Here is a 20,552-nt window from a genome sequence, read left to right as displayed (position 1 = left end):
TGTGTGCAGGCTGGTCTGATGGTGCGGATGGGATAGGTTGAGGTACAGGAGACAGAGAAAGGGTGGAGGCAGATAGAAGAGGGAGACTGGAGACAGGGACAATGGCTGCCGTCAGTGCTGAGGCCAGAGCAGTGAACGCTCGTTGATGGGCAGCCTGACCCGAATGAATGCCCTCCAGGTAGGCATTGCTCCGATGCACCTCCCTTTCCACCCCCTGGATGGCATTCAGAAGGGTAGTCTGCCCAACAATGACCGTCCTCACCAGGTCAATGAGCTCCGCACTGAGGGCAGCAGGGGTAACAGAGGCAGGGGCTGAGGTGCCTGGGGCGAAGGAGACGCGCGCCTTCCTGGCCGAGCGGCCACGGAGCGAAGACTGAGGGGCTGCTGGGAGGGCGGTGCTGGTGCGCTGGGTGGCGGCTGTACCTGTTGTTGCGGGGGGCACAGATGGTGCCGCCACCGCTAGGGAGCTCCCAAACGAGGACGTGTCCGTGTCGCTGGTGTCTCCACCGGCCCCCGTTGTGGTGCTCCCCTCGCCCTCCGGATCACTGGTGCCCTCGGTGTCTGTGTCAGTGCCCACCGGGGCCTGGTGACCTGCAGCTCCCTCCTGCTCCGACACCAAATCTCCTCCGCCTGATGATGCTAAAACACAAGAAGACAAAGATTTAGGGTGGGGGGAGAAATTAAACAAAGTTGAGTGCATGCCTTAGCAATACCCTTTGCGGAGAGGACAGACACAGGTGGCTCTTGCACTAAGTCGCGAACTTGGGGTACACTACTCAGTACTTCTGACTAGGCAAACAGGTCTAGGGACAACAGACGCGCACATGTGTGATGCTGGAGCATGGGTAGCTGCACTTGGCACCCTACAGAGGTGGGGGGCGGGGGCACAGGGCCATGCCTAAGGGAGAGGACTACACTACAGAGAGCGCCCTGGCCTAATGTCACCCACAGCCCTCATCCCCCACCCAGACGCCTCCACTGCGCATACAGATAGGAGAATGTGCAGATACTCACCCCCTTGTGTCTGTTGTGCTGTCCTCAAGCGCCCATCCAAATTAGGGTAGGCCACCTTCAGGATCCGGGACATCAGGGGGGTCATGGTGCGACTGGCACCCCTCCTAGGTCGGGAGGCCATCCCCAGCAGTGTTTCTGCGGTCTTCCTCGTTCCGCGGCGGATGTCCTCCCACCTCTTGCGGCAGTGGGTGCCACGTCTGTTGTAGACCCCCAAGTTCCGGACTTCCTTGGCGCTGGCACGCCAAATATCGATTTTCTGATGGGCGCTCACCTGTTTGACATGTACAGGGTGGGAAAGAGAAACCGTCACATATCTGCATGTTTGGAGTACATGCCCCCCCCTCCCCAACCTTGCCATGGTTCCCATTCTCTCATCTGTCGTGCGTTGCACTCCTCATTCCCTCCACACCCCACCAACTTACATCCCCCCCACTCCACACAGGCATAACCCATTCAATGTGCACTGAGTGTACTCACCTGTTGGTCTGGAGGACCGTAGAGTAGCGCATACTGGGGGAGGACCCCGTCCACGAGCTTCTTCAACTCTTCTGAACTGAAGGCGGGGGCCCTTTCACAGTAGCAGCAGCCATTGTCACTTCCAGACCGAGTTCACAGCAGCACTTGCAGTATAGGTCCTCTCCTGTGGATGATCAGGTCTCGAATGATTGAGCAGATAGAAAATGGCGGTCACGCCCGCGGCGGTGCGTACCGCGGCGGTGCGTACCGCGACCGCCGGCGCACATCGTCATTGGCTCCTGAAACCCATAGGCTTCAATGTTAACCAATGCGTCTTCGCACAGCGGTCTTCGACCGCCTACCGCCACGGTGTGCCCCGCCAGCGCTGTGACCTCACATCCCATTGTCCCACTTCACAGGTCAGGCATCGGCCATTTCAAGGGCCCACATGGCTTAATTTCTAATGCGTCACACAGGCCTAGGCCTTGCAATGGCACACATACAAACATATCAAACCATACATTTACCTGTACTGTGCAAGCTGTGTTGTACGTACCTGTGAGTGAATTGACTCTGTACTCCATATTCTCCTTCCTAGGCACCGTCCGCTGGGACTAGCGATGAGAAGGAGGAATCCTCGCGTGTACCGGCCGCTGGTGGACCTGTCGACAATGGAAGAACGCCATATAATACTACGATACCGACTTGACCGAGCCTCCATCCATGAACTGTGTGCCCAGCTGGAGCCAGCCCTGATGTCCCCCATCCGCCAACCCACAGGAATTCCCCCTCTAGTGCAGGTTCTGTCTGTCCTCCATTTCTTTGCAACTGACTCATTCCAGACAACAGTGGCCATGTCATCTGGGATGTCTCAGCCTATGTTTTCCAAGATCTTATCCAGAGTGTTGTCTGCCCTGATGAAACTCATGCGGAGCTACATCATTTTCCCAGAGGAGGGTGATTTGCCTACAGTGAAAGCTGATTTCTATGCCCTTGGACACATCTCCAACATCATTGGTGCAATTGATGGGACCCATGTGGCTTTAGTCCCCCCAAATGACGATGAACAGGTGTACAGGAACAGGAAGAATTACCATTCAATGAATATCCAGGTGGTCTGTTTGGCTGACCAGTACATCTCCCATGTAAATGCCAAGTTCCCAGGGTCAGTGCATGACGCGTATGTTATGCGAAATAGCAGCATTCCCTATGTGATGGACCAGCTACAGAGACAGCGTGTGTGTCTAATAGGTGACTCTGGTTACCCCAACCTGCCGTGGCTATTGACCCCAGTGAGGAATCCCAGGACCAGGGCAGAGGAACGGTACAATGAGGCCCATGGGCGTACTAGGAGGGTGATTGAGCGAACCTTTGGGCTTCTGAAGGCCAGATTTAGGTGCCTGCATGTGACAGGTGGATCCCTAATGTACTCACCAAAGAAGGTGTGCCATATCATCGTGGCGTGCTGTATGCTTCACAACCTGGCTTTGCGACGCCAGGTGCCTTTCCTGCAGGAGGATGGTCCAGATGGTGGTGTTGTAGAAGCCGTGGAGCCTGTGGAGAGTGAAGAGGAGGAAGACTCTGAGGACGACACAGACAATAGGGACAGAGTGATACAACAGTATTTCCAGTAACACACAGGTAAGAATCACCCACGCCATTTCACAATTGCTTATAGCCTCCTGCATCTGTACTTTCTGTAGTTCCCCACAGATGTTTTTCATTAATTTTTGCCTTTCCCTTCCCTTCTCAGTGCTGTCTGACTCAGTACCTGACTTCTGCTTGGTTCGCCCATGAAATACAGCGTATTGACATTGGTATGTTGTCATGACTAATTGACAGAACAGACATTGAACAGTAATATGTAATACATTTGTTAATAATACAGCATGACTCAAAACAGATTTGTGTGCAAAATGTGATTTATTTACAGTGCTAGATATCGGTACATGTGATTCTAAGGGTGATGGGTGGGGGAGGAGGAATATCCATGGCAGAGTCCAGTTCTCAGTCTCACAGGTGCATTGTCCTTTTGCCTGTGGAAGGATGGAGCATAGGCAGTTCATGGTTGGACAGGGTGGCAATGTGGGACAGTGGGAAGACTTGAGGGGGTATGTCCTGCTGGCGGGGGTCTTGACATCCTACTCTGTCTTTTTTTTTGGTCTCAGGCTCCTCTTACGGGGTGGTTGTTCTTCAGCAGGAGGTGGGGTTCTGGGGGGGCTATCGAGGTGTTGGGACCTCCTGTCCACTAGCGCCGGCGGAGGTGGTAGGCTGTTCCTGGTCCGGGCTAGTGACAGGGGCCCTGTGTGGTGCACCATGGTCCCGCAACGCGTCCTCTATCCTGTTGAGGGCTAGGACGATGGTCCCCATTGCGGTCCCGATGATTCTCAGCTCCTCCCTGAACCCCATGTAGCGTTCCTCCTGCTGTGCCTGGATCTCAGTGAACCTGGCCAGTACCGTCGCCATCGTTTCTTGGGAGTGGTGGTAGGCCCCCATGAGGGTGGTGAGGGCCTCTTGGAGAGTGGGTTCCCTGGGCCTCTCCTCCCCCCCCTGTCGCACAGCAGCCCTCCGAGCTGCCCGGTTTCCCCCGGCCTCTGTCCCCTGGACGGTGTGCCCGCTACCACTGCCCCCAGGTCCCTGTTGTTGTTGGGGTGTTGGGTTAGCCTGGGTGCCCTGTAGTGGCAGACACACCGCTGATTGAGCTGTCCTAGAGACAGAGGCATGGGCCCGCTGGGTGGGAGCTGTGCTGGTGTTGGCAGAGGGGGTCGGGTCTGGTGTGGCCTGTGGCTGCCTGAGGGGAACCGACTGCCCAGAGGTCCCCGATGGTCCGGGCTGGTCATCAGGTTCACTGTCGACAGAGCTGCTATCCTCAGTGTGGGCCTGTTCCGGTGGTGGGATGGACACTTCTGGACCCTCCTGGCTGGTGTGTTGTCGTTCGGGTCCTGCATGGGGTAAGAGAGTTTGGTTATTGTTTCTGTGTGTGCAATAGCGTGCGTGTTATGGGTGCCCTTGTCCCCCAGTGCAGGCATTCCCTTGAGGGAGGTGTTGTGAGGGTAGTTAGTGGGGGGGGGGGTTTAGTGCAGTGGTCATGCTTAGGTGATGGGTGCCCATGATTTGTGTTGGCATGCAGGAGTTGGTGTTGGGATGGGTGGGTTGTGCTGGTGAGACATTGTCAGGGAGGATGTGTGCTGGGGGGTTGGGGGTGAGGGTGGGGGTGTGGGTTGGCATGCTGGTGGGGTGGGGGGGATATAGTAGTTGAGATTGGACTTACCAGATTCCATTCCTCCGGCTACTCCAGCGAGGCCCTGAGGATGCAGGATGTTCAAGACGTCTTGCTCCCACGATGTAAATTCGGGAGGGGTGGGTGGGGGTCCGCCGCCAGTCTTCTGGACCGCGATGTTGTGCCTGGAGACCATCGATCGGACCTTCCCCCGTAGGTCGTTCCATCTTTTGCGGATGTCCTCCCTATTCCTGGGATGCTGTCCCACCGCGTTGACCCTGTCCACGATCCGCTGCCATAGCTCCGCCTTCCTGGCTATACTGGTGTGCTGCACCTGCGAGCCGAAGAGCTGGGGTTCCACTCTTAGGATTTCCTCCACCATGACCCGGAGTTCTTGGTCCGAAAAGCGTGGGTGCCTTTGGGGTGCCATGGGGTGGTGTGGGTGAGGTGTGGGGTGGTGTATGTGATGAGGAGTATGTTGGTGAGTGGTGCTTTGTGCTACTATGTGGTGTGTGTGATGGTGTAGTGTGCCTCAGTGTGTCTTGCTATGGATTGTCTGCTGTGTCTCTCTCTCCTTCTCTCAGTAATTATGGTCGCAGGGGTTTGTGGGTGATGTGGGTGTGTGTTTTATAGTTGGTTGATTGTGTGGGAGTGGTGTGTGTATGTGTATCAGGTGTGTGTATTTCAAATTGTCCAATGTGGCTGTGTTTTGGTGATGTGTGTGTATTCTGACCGCGGCGGTGTGTAGCGCCAATGGAATACCGCGTTTGAATGACCGCCGTGTGGATTTGTGGGTCGTAATGGCATGGGCGTATTTCTGTTGGCGTGACGGTGGAGGTTTGGTCATCTCCAGTTTATTGCTGCCCGCTGATGTGGCGGGCTGCAGTGGAGGACGGATTTTTGGAGGTTTGGCCGTTGTGGGTCTGAATGACCGTGGCGGTTAACCGCGGCCGCGGCGGTGTTATGGCGGTCTTCTGACCGGCGGTAAGGGCCTTTTACCGCCGAGGTCAGAATGACCCCCATAATTTCAAAGAACGTCTCCTATCTTTTCTTCTATGGATAATGGAGAACGGATACCCCCTAAATGCATTGGTTCACTACTTTCCTGATTCTTAGCCTCTTCTTTTTTCTCAGCATGTACAACACTAAGACATGAATTATCTCCTCTACCTTTTTCACCTTTTCTTTCAATTAATCGATGATCAATTTTTACGACTAAATCGATAAATTTGCCACAATCTTCGGGCGGGTCTTCTATCTGAGACAAAACGTCTTTCAACTCATCTTGGAATCCCTAATAAAATAATGAGGTTCTTTTACTCTCTGGCCAATGGGTTTCTGTTACTAATCTATTGAAAGTGGTTACATATGTTAAGAGGTCTTTATTCCCTTGTTTCAAATTCAATAACTCAGTATCACTGAAATGCATAAAGGTGTGTTGAAAAAAAGTTTCTTCATTTAGGATTGAAACTCTGGGAAATTCTACAAAAGACGGTCATCATTTTGGGCTACGGGGATAGACCAATTAGCAACATTCGCTGCAAGGTACGAAAGCACAAAAGCAACTTTTGCAGCATCATCCGGAAAAGCTGCAGGCCTGCACAAAACTGCAAATTTACTACTAGCGCCAGTGAATCTTTCTGGCGGAGCCAATGGAACTGGTGTAGGGGTCACTACAGTGAGTTTCATAGGTGTTGCTTCTTCAGGTGTAGTAGGTTTATTAGGAACAAAGGTTGGTGGTTTGAGAAAGGGTTTGTCTGTTCTGGGAATTGCACCTAACCATGGTTCCCCACTAATCTTGGATTTCTCAAGTTGTTCTCTAAGGGAATCATTTTCCTCCCTCAATTGCTTTACCTCAGCCTGAACCTGCATCAGAGCCCGCACAAGATCCTCCATGTTGACCTCTGTCTGAGACATCTTCGCACAGGCGGACTTAATTTTCGTGGGCTTGGCTTTCTGACAAGACCATGTCCACTCACCTGAATTCCAGGTTCCGCGGGAACAAAGAGAATAAAACCCTCATCCCTAAACACTATACTCTTGTATCTGAAATGAACAGGGAACGACCAAATAGCCTCCACTGGAAAAGGATAGGGAACAGGGATTTCGGAAGGGAAGAGAAACAAAACACTGATTCACGAAGGACAGTCACTGTTGTTCTAAGAAAGTTACCTCAGGGCTTGGTGCAGAAATTCTAAGAACAAAAACAAATCAAAAACAAAAGACCTAAAAAAATTACAGAGGGCCTGATTACAACTTTGGAGGAGGTGTTAATCCGTCCCAAATGTGATGGATATACCACCAGTCGTATTACGAGTTCCATAGGATATAATGGGCTCGTAATACGGCTGGTGGTATATCCGTCACTTTACCGTCACTTTTGGGACGGATTAACACCTCCTCCAAAGTTGTAATCAGGCCCAGAGTCTTTTAGCAAAATAACAATAATTATTATCATTTGATTGGGCAATCACCTAGTCTTTCAGCAAAGTCAAAATAATTATTAGCGCTCGATTGCTCAACTATTAAGCACGCTTTTGTAACTCACACCAAAATCGTTATAAAATCAAACTTATGAATTTGTCTTTTGTTATTCATTTTCACACAATAGATTTGCTCCAAAACAATCAGAATAAATATTTAAGTTTGCATAGATATCGAGTGATGCTTTCAGGAGTTCACAACACTTAACTTCAATGCTGCTTTTAAAAATACTTCTCACGTTGTCTTTGGAAAATAGTCTTGTACCACGGGTTTCTCAGCATCAACGAATGTCTTTCATAATGCACCAAAAGGTCACTAACCTCAAGAAGGCCGAAAACAGGGAGACAAGAGGGGAATTACTCACTAACCGACTTCTCCTGGATTGGTTTGATTATTTGGGGAAGATGGAATACTACTCATAAATTCTCCAGCCGCTGCGAAAGTAATCTGCTCCAGAGAGGGAAGCTCCGATGAAGCCTTGCACTGAAAAGACGACTCCTGAAAGAATCACTGAACTCCAGCTGAACCGGGAACACCTGCGAGCGAAGGAAGACTGAAGCCAAGCACAGGAAACACCTTGGCAGTTCTATTTATAGACTGGTGATGAGTCATCAGACACATGCTGGTGATGAATTATCAATCACTTCTGATGATTCATATGAAGGAATTCTGGTGATGAGTCATCAGACACATGCTGGTGATTAGTCATTAAACACTTCTGATGATTCGTATGAAGGACTTCGATGTCTCCATAAACCACTTGGCACACAGTTAACAAATTAAACAACACTTGCTTTTATCAATATACACAAACATCCAATGTAGTGTTCCTCACAAGTTACAGGGAAGTTCTGTGCTGTAAACACATTCATGACATGTTTAATTGTTGTTCATACATACTGATTTATTTTGTGGGGGTGCAGCAAGAAGCATGCATGTGTGAGTGTGAGTCCTAACGCTGTTGCGATCATATTCCAGTTTAGTCACGATAGAAGTAGTCAACATGTGCCCTGGGAGGTATATTCATTATATGCCAATCATTGCAAGCAGTGTTAAGAATGGCCATCATATCCCCACCTATTACACCCTTCAGATGCCAATCATTATCATCAAATACTTAGGTACTTCCATTCTAAGACAGCAATGTAATTATGTACCTGTAACTGGCATCTCATCACTGTTTACCCATATGCCAAGCATTGCCATCATATGCAGAGGTGCGTACCTCGTCATATGCCAATCAATGCTCTCATATGCCCAATACACTCAAATGCTAGCTATCAACACCATAGGCCTAAGCAGGCAATCCAGCCAAACACTAGACATTACCATCACATGCCCTGTAGATGTCTGTACTTTCATATGGTCTACAGCTATTTTCCTATTTTGCTAGTCTTGTTGCTCGTCAGTCCAAGCCAGGTGGCGGGTCATCTGTAGCACTCGGTCAGGTGCAATCATTTGTCTTCCATTTCTTCAGTCGTCTTCCGTTGCTACAGTCTGGGCTCTGGGTACACGGTCAGAACCTGCTGCTTCCTCATGGTCACATAATGCACCTGCCGATGGCCCTCCTTCTTGGCATATGGTGCACCAGCGCGATGTCCCTTGCTCTTCACGATAGCCCCATCTGGCATACGCAGTTGCCAATTTAAGTCAGCACATGGGCAACAGCCCGATCGCTGCAACAACAGCTTCTTTCATGTCTACCCCCTCTGGCATAAGGAATCATTGACTTTAGTCTGCACACGGACAATGGTCTGTTTCATGCAACAGCCATTTTCTTCATGACTGCACACTCTGGCATACAGAGTTACTGACTTTACTGCACACTGACAACTGTCCAATTGGTGCAACAGCAATTATCTTCTTCGCTATAGAGATCCCCCACTGGACCTTGCTCCCACCACGTAACTTCCTCCTCCTCACAGGGTCCTCTGGTCTTGACAGGTAGGGAGGCAATGGTCCTCCAGGCTCAAGGGCAGTTGGTCTTGATTTCTGTGGGAGATGTCTCTTCACCCATCTGGGCGAATTGCAGACCTTGATCCCCTGTGCTGGTCACACATGGTAGAAATCTTGCTGGCTTCTACACATTGAAGTACAGGTCAGGCTGGCTATTTGATGGCTGATGACTTTGGAGCTTCCAGCTCCCCTTCTTATAATCCATTTTCAGACACAGATATGATTTAGTGGCTCATGCTTTGAAGTTTGTTTTATCAGGTATGCCTCCTTTGAAGTATCCAATCATCTGTCTTATCATTTGCCCAGAAAGCAGTCTATCAAGCTGAAGCGACTCTATCCCAGATAACCCCATAAAACAGCCCATGGGAGTTATTCATGGACCACACCTCAGTGTCAGCTTCACTGATATGTGCATGATCCTGTTGCATTAAGAACAGTCCACACCAAACTGCCACTCCAGGTCCTCTTTGAACCAGTGCAAAGCAACCCAAATCTGGATTTATGTAGGCATGTAAATATGTGCAGGCATACTGCGCCACCACAGCTATGATCTTGCAACATGTTTCAGGACGGTACTGGAGGGCTTTACAACTCTTGTGTGGACACCTGAAGTGTTCTTTTATGATTCCAAATGTCCTCTCTATGACATAGCGTGTAGTTTTTGTGAGCAGGCTGTATCTCCACTCACTCCTTGTACTTGGATTTAAATAAGGTGTCAGTATCCAAGGCCGTAATGCATATGTATTGTCTCCTAAAACATTACGAAACAGAATTCGGTATGACTTTTCACTTTGCATGCTAAACGATGTGTAAAAAATGTAATATGGCCTTACCAAGTAGAAAACTGCCACCAAAATTGTTGATCCCACTGTGGCGGGAAAAATATATGAGTGATGCCTGGAAATCGGGCTACAAGGTATGTTAATATATAGAATGTATCACCCACAACTGGTATATTGAGAGAATGACTATTTTTGTAGGTTCTAAAAATGATTTTTATTAGCAGATGGACAGATAGCAATGTGAGTACCATCAACCCATCGTATGACATTGGGAAAATGAGCCGGGCAATAAAAGGATATTTTTTGCATATTCTAAATCTTGTCGAGATGCAGGAAGATAAATACACTCATCAATTCTGGACAACATAACATCAAAAAACTTATGGAGAAAATGTGACAATGCACTTTTGGACACTTCCCCTGCTTCTGCTATTACTCCCTGGTAACTCCCAGATGCTAAAACGTATAGGCAATTCAGTGCCTGCACATGCAGTGGAATAGCATTGCTTCTATCTGTGGGGGGTCTGTAGGTGTGGATGTAAATCAGCAATCAATTCTAAAATGACCTGACCATTGAGCCTGTATTTATCAAATATATCCTCCTCATTTTGATCGAACAGGGTTACCCTAACCCTAACAATCCTTTCCTGTCTCCTCCTCTGCACCAGCCAAAATTTGCATCCTCCTTGCCAAGGCATACAATGTTGCTATTGTGAAAGGATCTGATGCATCTTTGGACTGTTTATGCAGGCTGCACCTGATTGGCACCTGATAGAAATTGGAGATAATTGCATTTCCTAAAATAGCATTTTTCAACTAGTCACAATGAGGAAATGCTACATACATATAAATTACAATTTGCAGCTTGGAAATCACAAGTTTTTATTCCTTGTTTGGATTCACAAAAATAGCGATTTCCGAAAGGAAAGAATTGCAGTTTTGGAGCACCCAAGTTGCCTTTCATATTTTCTGAAAGGGGCTTTTGCATTCGCATTAGCGACTCGAACCATTTGTGAATGTAAAAACCTTTGGTACATCTGGCCCTTAATATTTTTTGGCTCTTTAGTAGCAAATCCCGCCATACCATAGAAATGAAGACCAAGCACCCTACACCACTTTCATTTGATGAATTGATTTTAAAGATGGAAATGATAATACTTGTGAAAGAAGTATACTTACAACGAATTGGGCAATCCAAGAGATTTTGGACAAACTGGGGCCCCTTTGTGGGGTGAATTATCTAAATTTAACTACACTTCTAGGATAACTACCTATCTATTGACTCCCATAGGTTGAACCTGCTCCTGTGTACCATTTATTCTCTCTATATATTTTTTTCTTTTTCAGATGGGTCGAGAAAGATAGTGTAAATGTCGATATGAATTGGTATGTGCATTCTCTGTCTTTGGCCAGTAAAAATAAATATGAAGTAATATTGGATACCACACTGAAGTGGTCCATGTTTTCATTGTAAGACAACCACGATCACCTGGCTTTCAATGCGAGCATAACCGACAGCGGCAGCACAACTATGTAAATGTGAGCACATTAACAACACAAGACAATAAGTCATACTTTCATGATTGAGGAGCGCACATATTTCTGTGAACAACAATCTCGTCTATTTTATATTCAGATAAATGAAGTCCTCAGAACTCAAAAAAATGTTATTGGAAATGTTACAGATTTCCTATTAGAAAATATAAAATGGTGAAATGTAACAATAGTAATTCCAATATTAATTCCAAATCCATGTATGGACCAAGATACACACCTTGCTATTCGGATGTGAAACAAGCCTTACGTCAATGGCTAAGCTGACCTCTATTGAGTCTATCGATATTTCAAAGGGGGCAACGACAGAAGGAAGAGAACAGCCACACAATGGCTGGTGGAAATGGCTTTGCATGTAGGTCACACCAATTCAACAAAAGTCAACACTTGACTGACGCTATGATAACACCACTGGGTGGCCTTATATGAATGGCATTCAAACACCAGCCCATTTGATTGAACAGGTATTTGAATTTTAAGAGTGACGCTACATAACTTATTATCTCTTTTGACTGTTCAGCATCCATTACACAGAGCAGTCAGTCATTTTCACGTATACACATACACACACATGAAAATGACTTCTCGATATTTTTTGTCTGGGTGACCTGTACGTAAGAACTGAACATTTTAGGTTGTGACAAAATTAACATGCTATTAATGCCTCAAATCTATACCACTTCTATTCACCTGAGTTGGGAGCTCAATTGCCATTGGCTGCTTTCTTGATGTCTATGCTGGCACAGTAGCTTGCTCTAGAAGTTTTGCGAAGACACTGTCAGTACAACACATTGCCACACACATAAGAAAAACATCAGCATCAACACTGGCTTTGAGTATTTTTGGGACTGCTTTAGCTCAGCATACAAACAGGAAGAAATACTATTAAGGGTTTTTCATTAAAGGTTCTTAATGAGCCGACTTATAAACAGAGGGAAGCAGTCCTGCTCCTTCTTAATGGCTATTTTGTAAAGTCTGATAAAAAACACATATCAGCATGCACTGAAAGCTATATTATCAGAACTCCCATTGCAGCTCACTCCATCGGCAACCATCATCTTCCTCATTCCTGTCACCTCTATGCACCTCAGCATCAGCAAAGGACTCGCCATGGCACGGCTCGGAGCAGTACAACTCTGTCGCCTCCGACATCTCATCTCCTTCAGCATTTGATTCGTCTGGAGCCACATAGTACAGTAACGGATTTGGCCAAATTTCGTTTTTAATGATCTCCCAATATTCTTCGGAAGCACCACAGTTGTCTGTGAACCAATAGAAGACACTTCCTTGCCTTCCAGTCTTCCTCTTCCTCTTCAAACCATTTCTCTCCATCTGGCAGCGGCACCTGGTCAGGCCCTCTCCTGCTTTCCATTTGATCTCAGTTGACTTGATGCATACTTCTCTGCCCTCTTTTTGGCGAAATTCCTTGGAAAGGACTCGGTTTTCAAAGTACGGATTCTCTTCAAAATGAAATTCCATTCTGTAACTGTCTTCAGAGTCTGTCAACCGTATCCGGGTCAGATAGTGCAACACTTCTTTGTCCACTTCCTCCAGCAGCTGGCGGAGCCGAGGGTGACCCAGCAACGCGGTCGACCAGAATTGGGGGATTTTGGAGATCAGCTCGGACCTTCTCTGGAAGAGTGGTTGACACAGGTTATTGTACTTGATGTTTATTTTCAGAATCTCTGAGCTCCCCTGTCTGTCTAATTTGTTAATGTCACCTTGCACCTTCTCAAGTTGCCCTACGGTGTCCTGTTGTTCCTGGTCTGAGACGTCTTCACCCCATTCATGGTAAGTGCAGCTAACTTCGGTTTTACTCGTTTTGGACGTCGGTGCCATGGTCAGTGTTGTCTTCCTTCTATCACATTTCTTCAACTTTGTACAAAAAGAGGGATCTGGTAAGTTTCATCCACGCGTCTTCTGTGTCCTCTGAACACAATACAAAATACTGTTTCTGTCAGTGCTACTATGTTCTCAAGTGGCCTAAAGTGTTGTTTAGGGGCTGCTAATAAAATGAGGCAAGCTGAGCAGGCCCATCTCAGTGCCTTACAGAAGCCATTGTTGTTTCATCATTGCATCACAGGCTGAGCTGGTCCTGTCATATCTGCAGGGCAGCTATGCGCTTGACACAGAGGTCATATCTCCCTTCAGTTACAGCTGGTAGTGACTCAAGGACTGATTAATGAAGGTACAAGCATGGAAACGTCTCAGAAAATTGGCAGAATGTTTTTGTTCCAAGTGAGTTTGCAGCTCTAAAGTGTGATTTACAGTCCAACGAGATCATAGCAGAATAATACTGATTTACAAAAACATTATCATGGACTTGAGGTAGACGTCTCAACCTCCGAGGCACTTTCTCTGAACAAACAAATCTGGGCTTGCTCTATTTTGATAGCTGGATCAGAACCGACATGGGATGTGAATCAGCGACTCAAGCACAGGCCAAAACACATTGCACCAAGTATCAGACTAAAGATATAATTCACGTTTCTCCCTAAAGGAAGTTTATTGAGAAACGGGATTGTATTAGTTTTGTTTGCCCCAGTTCTTCTTGTGTATGTAAAATGTTCGGAAAAACTGGAACAAAGATCCTAAGAGCTGGACATTCCTTCACATTCTCCTACAGATTCTGTGACACAGAGAACTATGGGTCTGATGCAGGAAAGAAGTTGCGATAAAAACATACATTCTGAGACTATGAAGGGCAGAAGTATAACATGTCCAGAGGACAACTGTATGTTTCCCAATGCACGAGCCCACATTCACCTAGGGAAATCTGTGCCTCATGGACAGTTTGCATGTGAATTCAGTACCAAGGCCTTAAAGGACGTAGTGCGACATCAGTGGGTTTCAGTCGGAAAGCACTGGTTCATGTCACTGCAATAGGTAACAAAGGCAAGCCCCTTTCATGTCCCATCCTTCTCCTGTATCTTTATGTGTTGGATGGTGCACTTTCTGAGTCAAAAACATTTTGGACTTCCAATGTGTCTTAGGTTCATTGCATCTTATGGTTTAGCAGTCACAAGGCCTAGTGATTTTGAGAATTGCACATTTTGCGACCCACAAAACCATTTAGTAAAACAGGTCCTCGGTATGGAAACAGGTGTTTTTAGGCATGTTTCCAATATTACACCAGTGACTTCTAGAACTTGATTTAATTATGAGAGAAGGCCCATCCATAATTAGTGCCTTGGAAGGGCCTTTCACGTCTGTATCGCTGACTAGAAGGGTTAAGTGAGGTGGGGGTCTCTAAGGGAGACAACGCCCATGGCTGGGGTCTTCAGTAGCCAAGTAGTGTCTGAAAGACAGTAGTAACACCCTTTCAGTCATTGCAGTTGCCTGTCTCTCTCTGTCCCGCACGACTGAGCATCAAGCATCTACATTAGGAGTATTGGAGAAAGAGCAAAAGACAAGAGCGGTGCTGTCTCTTTTATGTAACGTTTTTCTCATCCCTATCAGATGTAAATACGTCCATGCACTCTTTCACAGCACTTCACCCCTATAAAGATGTGTATACTTCTAGTTAAAGTCATTACTCTAAACTGCATAGTTAGAGAAATGCACACATTTTTCCTGGCAATCTTGGACTTTGGTACGCACCCTAAGGCTCCCATAGATACTTCGAAGATTAAATGGAATAACACTCACCTTTGGTCTAGAGTTTGCAGCCATGAAACCCATTTAAGTGCTATTACTTTACTTTTCTCTACAGCAGAGAGATGAAGGCATGGACGTCAATTCACCAAAATGCCAGGGGTAGCGGAAGAGATATCATGTACCATTTAATCTTTACTTTCACTCACACACATGTGCTTACACAAACACACATTCATTCACACACTCACGTAAAGTGAACCATTTTGCCATGCTTAAATCTTCCTTTTCAGTACTTATGTCACACCTAAATTTGGCCCTAAACACTCCTAAGGCAGGGTGCTTAGAATTAAAAAAAGTAGGACATGTGTATTTAAGTTTACAAGTCCTAACATTGAAAACTCCTATAGTAATTTTTCACTGTTGTAAAGCTATCAGTCCCATACATTGGATTACTTTATTATGCTTAATGAATGATAACTTCAGTTTGGTAACAGATAGGGAAATGCTTCTTCCACTCAAATGAACTGTAATTTAAAATCCTCTTTGATTGTAAAGTTGAATTTTAAGATTCTGCTCTGAAAAATGCCACTTTTAGAAAGTGTCCAGGGTTGCATGACTGAATGACTCTCCTGTGGCTGTTTGTGTATTCTTTCCAGCCATGGGGACAAAAGGGCCTTGGGTGTGGGGAAGGGTGTCTCTCTAGTGAGCGGGTTGCCCAGCAGTTGTACTCAGCCCTTCGGCAGCTTCAAAGTCTAGCCTCAAAGATTTCCACCCTCTTTCTGACTTCTGAGTGTTGCTTACCCTGTCACTGAGGAATGATGCTTACACTAAGCCTGTCTGCTGTTTACTACCCAGGAAAGGAGGATTGTTAGAAAAAGGGGAAATCCCCCACCCACAGGCTGGCACTGGGGATAAATGTGGCACCTTCAGAACCTCTCAGCGTAACGCTCCCCGACATGTGGAGAATTCAAAAGAAGGAATGCCCTGTTACCTGATGAAGGAAGATTTGACCTGCTTGCCATGAATCCAGGCTCCCCAGAAGCCACTCCAAGAGTTAGTTGGCTGACCTCCTGTTTGAGCTACAGGGATACAACAAGCTTCCAGAGGCCTATATGACCATCACCAACTTCTTAAGCCCTGCTGATGGCCTCTGCTGAAGGAATTCCTGATTCCAAAGAGCATGGTTTCCAGGTCCCAGACTCTTGGCTGGCATCAGAGTGTACTTATCCTCAACTCAAAGAGAAGATACAGAAGTTTTGGGCTCCCTGCAACTGCAAAGTGGGCTATTTACGCCCAGAAATGACTGCCTGCACTGACCACCAATGTGAAGCTACAAAGGAACCTTCAGCACACACTGACAGTGATCATTCCTTATGACTACCAATTTACAGTTCTGGTAATGAGCAGTTCTGTGTTCCAAAAGCAGCAACCGTCCCAGATAACCAACCTGCTCCTTGCATAAATAATGACCTCCTCATGGCGCCTGCCAATGCGAAAGACATTTCCTTGCACAGACTTGAAAAGGTAGCTCTCAGCCAGGATAACCTCTCCCTGTATCTGTCCCGTGATCCTTCGCGGTTGGCCCGATCTTGTCACTTTACCCTGGTCCAGCATGACCAGATGACCACGAGTGGCACTTTGTGCTTTTTGGTGCTACTTTCACCTAAAACTTTAAAAACCTATATCTCCAGATCTACGAATTGGATTTTTGTCATTTTATTTATTACATTTTACTCTATTTCTCCAAAATTGGGACTTTTCTTATGTTATGTTTTCTCTTCGTTACTCTAAGGTAAACCTGGCTGCTTTTGTGACACTCTACCAGAGTGTAAAGCACATGTTTATTTAAAGGCTCTTGTGGTTTACCCTGACATGGATTGTCTTTATTATTTGAGTAGAGCATCCGTCTGTCTTAATGAATAACTCAATTACTTACACTCACTTACTAAAGCTTCTGTCTGTCTTAATGAATAACTCAATTCCTTACACTCACTTACTACCCCAGAGGGTTACCATTCGAAATTGTCCATAGCACCTGCAATGTTTTGAAATGAGGATTCATTTTTATACAAAATTCTTTTTATTGATTTTTAATAAAACATGTGACATGTTGTGCAGAGAAAGTGAAATGGTCTGACAGATACAGCAAGTGAATCATGCAATGTAAAGGCAAAACATTGTTAATAAATGTAACATACCTTTGGGAAGCTGAAAAATATAATTAAATATTTTTCACTCCCATCCTTCCTTTATAGACTGACTTGGAAGAAGTGTCAAAACTGATAAGTAGCTGATGACTGCCCGGAGAAAGTTCCATGCATTCTCATTTATCTTGTCAAAAAATCTGTGGGGCACCTCCAATAGGGAGTTTTGAAGAGCATACAAAAATTTAGGGACCACAGTCTTTTCATAAAGGGCCACTCGTTCCAAGATAGTGATTGGTAGTTTATTCCAATTTGTTGTCTTGCCAGCAGCGTATTAGGTAACAATTGATATACATGCCAAGACATTTAAAGTTTCCATTTGGACGATTTGGGCCTGATTTAGAGTTTAGTGGATGAGATACTCTGTCACAAATGTGATGGATAACCGTCTGCCATATTACAAGTGTATTGTATCCTATGGCACTTGTAATTTGGTGGACATGATATCTGCCATGTTTCTAATGAATATCCCATTTGCCAAAGTCTAAATTAGGCCCATGGTTTGCAATGCCAACTAACCACTTTCATTTCACAAGAGACTGGGATCTTGGTTATCTTCTCCCAGTTGATAACCCATCCTGATGCCTTGCCACACAATGTGAGTCTCTACGTTTAGCCTCTGACTGGTCGACTCTGGATAACTCAACAAAGGAGCATGTATTGTCCCAACAGACATATGCCGTCTTTTATGCCTCCCACTAATTAAAAAACCTGAATCAAAGCATCAGGTGGGATCCAGGTTGCAAGCAGATCCATAGCCAGAGCAAATAGCAGGGTTGCCTCTCCCAGTCAGGAAAGGTGGAAACTCACTGGAGCCAAGAGATTCCTCCATTTGCATACCAGCAATGACAACAGATATTTGTTCTGCTGTTAGAGGCGTCTCAAGGGATTCCCTGTCAGTGGAGTGGAGGTTACCGTCATGTCAGATCATGGAGAGGTGCAATATAAAGTGCCATAGTATGTTGCAAACATCTTGCCAATCACCAAGGCCACAGACAGGAGGTCTCTGGAGGACTTGTGGATTGCTTGGGTTATCCTAGATGCCAGCTCTTGGCCAGCCAAACAATAGAGAAGTTTACCAGTCCTAGAGGTGTTTCTCCAGTAGCAGGAAGACAAAAGGGATGTGTTGCCTGACAAACTGAAGAACTGTGCCCCTTTTTATTTTATTGTTGAAACCATCTACATTACAGTATATTATTCAATAGTCAGCCATTTGTTTGAGGGAGATGGAGTGTACTGTAGTATGCTGCACAAATTGAAATTGGCGTCTGCCTTGCTGTGCATTGTGAGCTACTGAGGAGAAATTTATTATTGTCAACTATAAAAAAATCCCCCCACCCAACAACACCTACTCATACTTCTTTTCTTTAATCATCTGTTGCCTGATATAACACTGATATCAAATTAAACAGAGGACTTGCCCAATAGTGTCATTTAAAGACAATGCTTGCGGTTTGGGAAATCAAATACTCCTCCATGAGGATAAGGGCAAAACCCTTATGGTGTTTTGATTGTCTATGAAGAACACTAAGCCTATGTAGCATGGTGTCTATAAGTTTAAATATCATTTGTTTGTCATCACTATCACAAGAGGATGCAATATTTTAGGATGCAGATGCTGTTGTGAACAGGAAGGATCACTGAAGTGAGTGTCTGCGGCTCCGGGAGCCGCAGCAGCCACCTTGACTTTTGTCATTATTATCAGAGACAGTTGAGGAGACCACCTGTGACCCTTTTGATGCTTGGCCTTCATCCTCTGTGATCTCCAATGGTGTAGCCAAATCACTGCCTCTGCTATGTCTGCACTGTATCTCCTTGCCTCCATGCTCTGCAGATCCACCTGACCTCACTCTCTGGGATTAGGTAATATCAATGGGTGGAGGCTGACATCTTCCTTCTCAATGACCCAGTCCAAAGACATGGGATTTGGAATTAAACATGACCAGAGAATAGATGAATATATCATATGTTCATGGCTCTCAGTATCTGCTTGACATTTTCAAAGGTTTTATGTCCCATTATGTGAGTGTTGTCAGGGTATATCATGATATTTGTGGACTCAAAGAGGATCAGGTTCATCATGTGCACTGCCTGAAGGATTTCAACACGATCCTTATAATTGAATATCCTGGCAGTCAAAAGTTGGGGCACAGCTACAGGAGGAGGCACTGAGTCAAGGGCTGTTACAGGAACTGTTTAGGCTTGGAACACTCAATTAGCTCTGTATTCTAATGAAGCAGAGATTGTTCGTCCAGGAGTGTTTCCCAGCATTTTCCGTGCATTGCACTATCATTTTATACACCAGAGAGTGGTGGTTTGGGGTTGTTTTAAGTACTTTGAGTTCTTTGGTTCAGCCCTCAAACTCTGTTACTCTATCAATGACAATAAGTAAGTCTTGCTGGAAGACAGCCACATCAATTCCCACCTTCTCAGTGTCCTTTTTTAGCGGTGTCCAAGATGTTTGGAGTGCCATAATTAAGGTACTGCAGGAAATACAGCTATTCTCAGAAACCTCAAGTTGCACAAACCCCATCTGAATTGAAATTCAGCTCTTAAGAGAGACCATTGAAGCCATAACTCAGGTTCTAAATCTGCAAGGCTACAAAGCAGGCATTCCCATTTTTTGTCCACTCACATTGTACAGAGCTGATAGAGAATAAAAAAAAACAATACAGCTTGAATAGTCAATTAGCATGTGAGTTTCAACACGTTAGTGCAGGCACGAAAGACAGAAATCAAAGTAGTTCAGGAAAGGTTTTCAATGTTATAACAGGCAAAAGGTTAATATGGCAATGGCAGAAAGATAAACACATTCCACAAACTGACACCACAGTGTTTCTGAGCCATGTAAACTTAAATGTCCGCCTTCACATTCAGTTATGGATATGTTGCCCCCTGTGAAGACCACTTTGACCTCAGTGTTGCCTGCCTGAAAGTTCTAAGCTCACTATACTTTGATTACCCTGATCGAGACATCCTTATAACCAGTAAAAGCTTTAAATGTAAAACACTTCTCATCTAAATACCAATTACAATATTATTAGTTTTTAGGGCCCGATTCGCAACTTGGCAGACGGATTACTCTGTCTCAATGGTGATGGACATCCCATCTGCAAAAATCTAAATCCCATTATATGCTATGGTATTTGAATTTCAGCAGATGGGATATCTGTCACCAGTGCAACGGAGTGACCCATCTGCCAATTTCTAAATCAGGCCTTTGGTCTTCACTACTTACAGAGCACAAAACATCAACGAGCATGAAATGTTCAGGGACGAGAATGA

The 20,552-nt window shown here is 45.7% G+C and overlaps 1 protein-coding gene across 1 annotated transcript; it reads right to left on the bottom strand.

The window, feature by feature from the left end:
- Window positions 1–12,483: 12,483 nt before the first annotated feature.
- Window positions 12,484–13,305, bottom strand: LOC138301748 (protein SET-like). The gene has a single exon (XM_069242260.1). It carries the CDS (start codon window positions 13,303–13,305, stop codon window positions 12,484–12,486), a length of 822 nt encoding a protein of 273 aa, XP_069098361.1.
- Window positions 13,306–20,552: the final 7,247 nt, after the last annotated feature.

The sequence above is a fragment of the Pleurodeles waltl genome, chromosome 6 (genome assembly GCF_031143425.1).
Source record: "Pleurodeles waltl isolate 20211129_DDA chromosome 6, aPleWal1.hap1.20221129, whole genome shotgun sequence".
In the NCBI taxonomy this organism is placed as follows: Eukaryota; Metazoa; Chordata; class Amphibia; order Caudata; family Salamandridae; genus Pleurodeles; species Pleurodeles waltl.
This window is presented reverse-complemented; position numbering and strand designations above follow the sequence as displayed.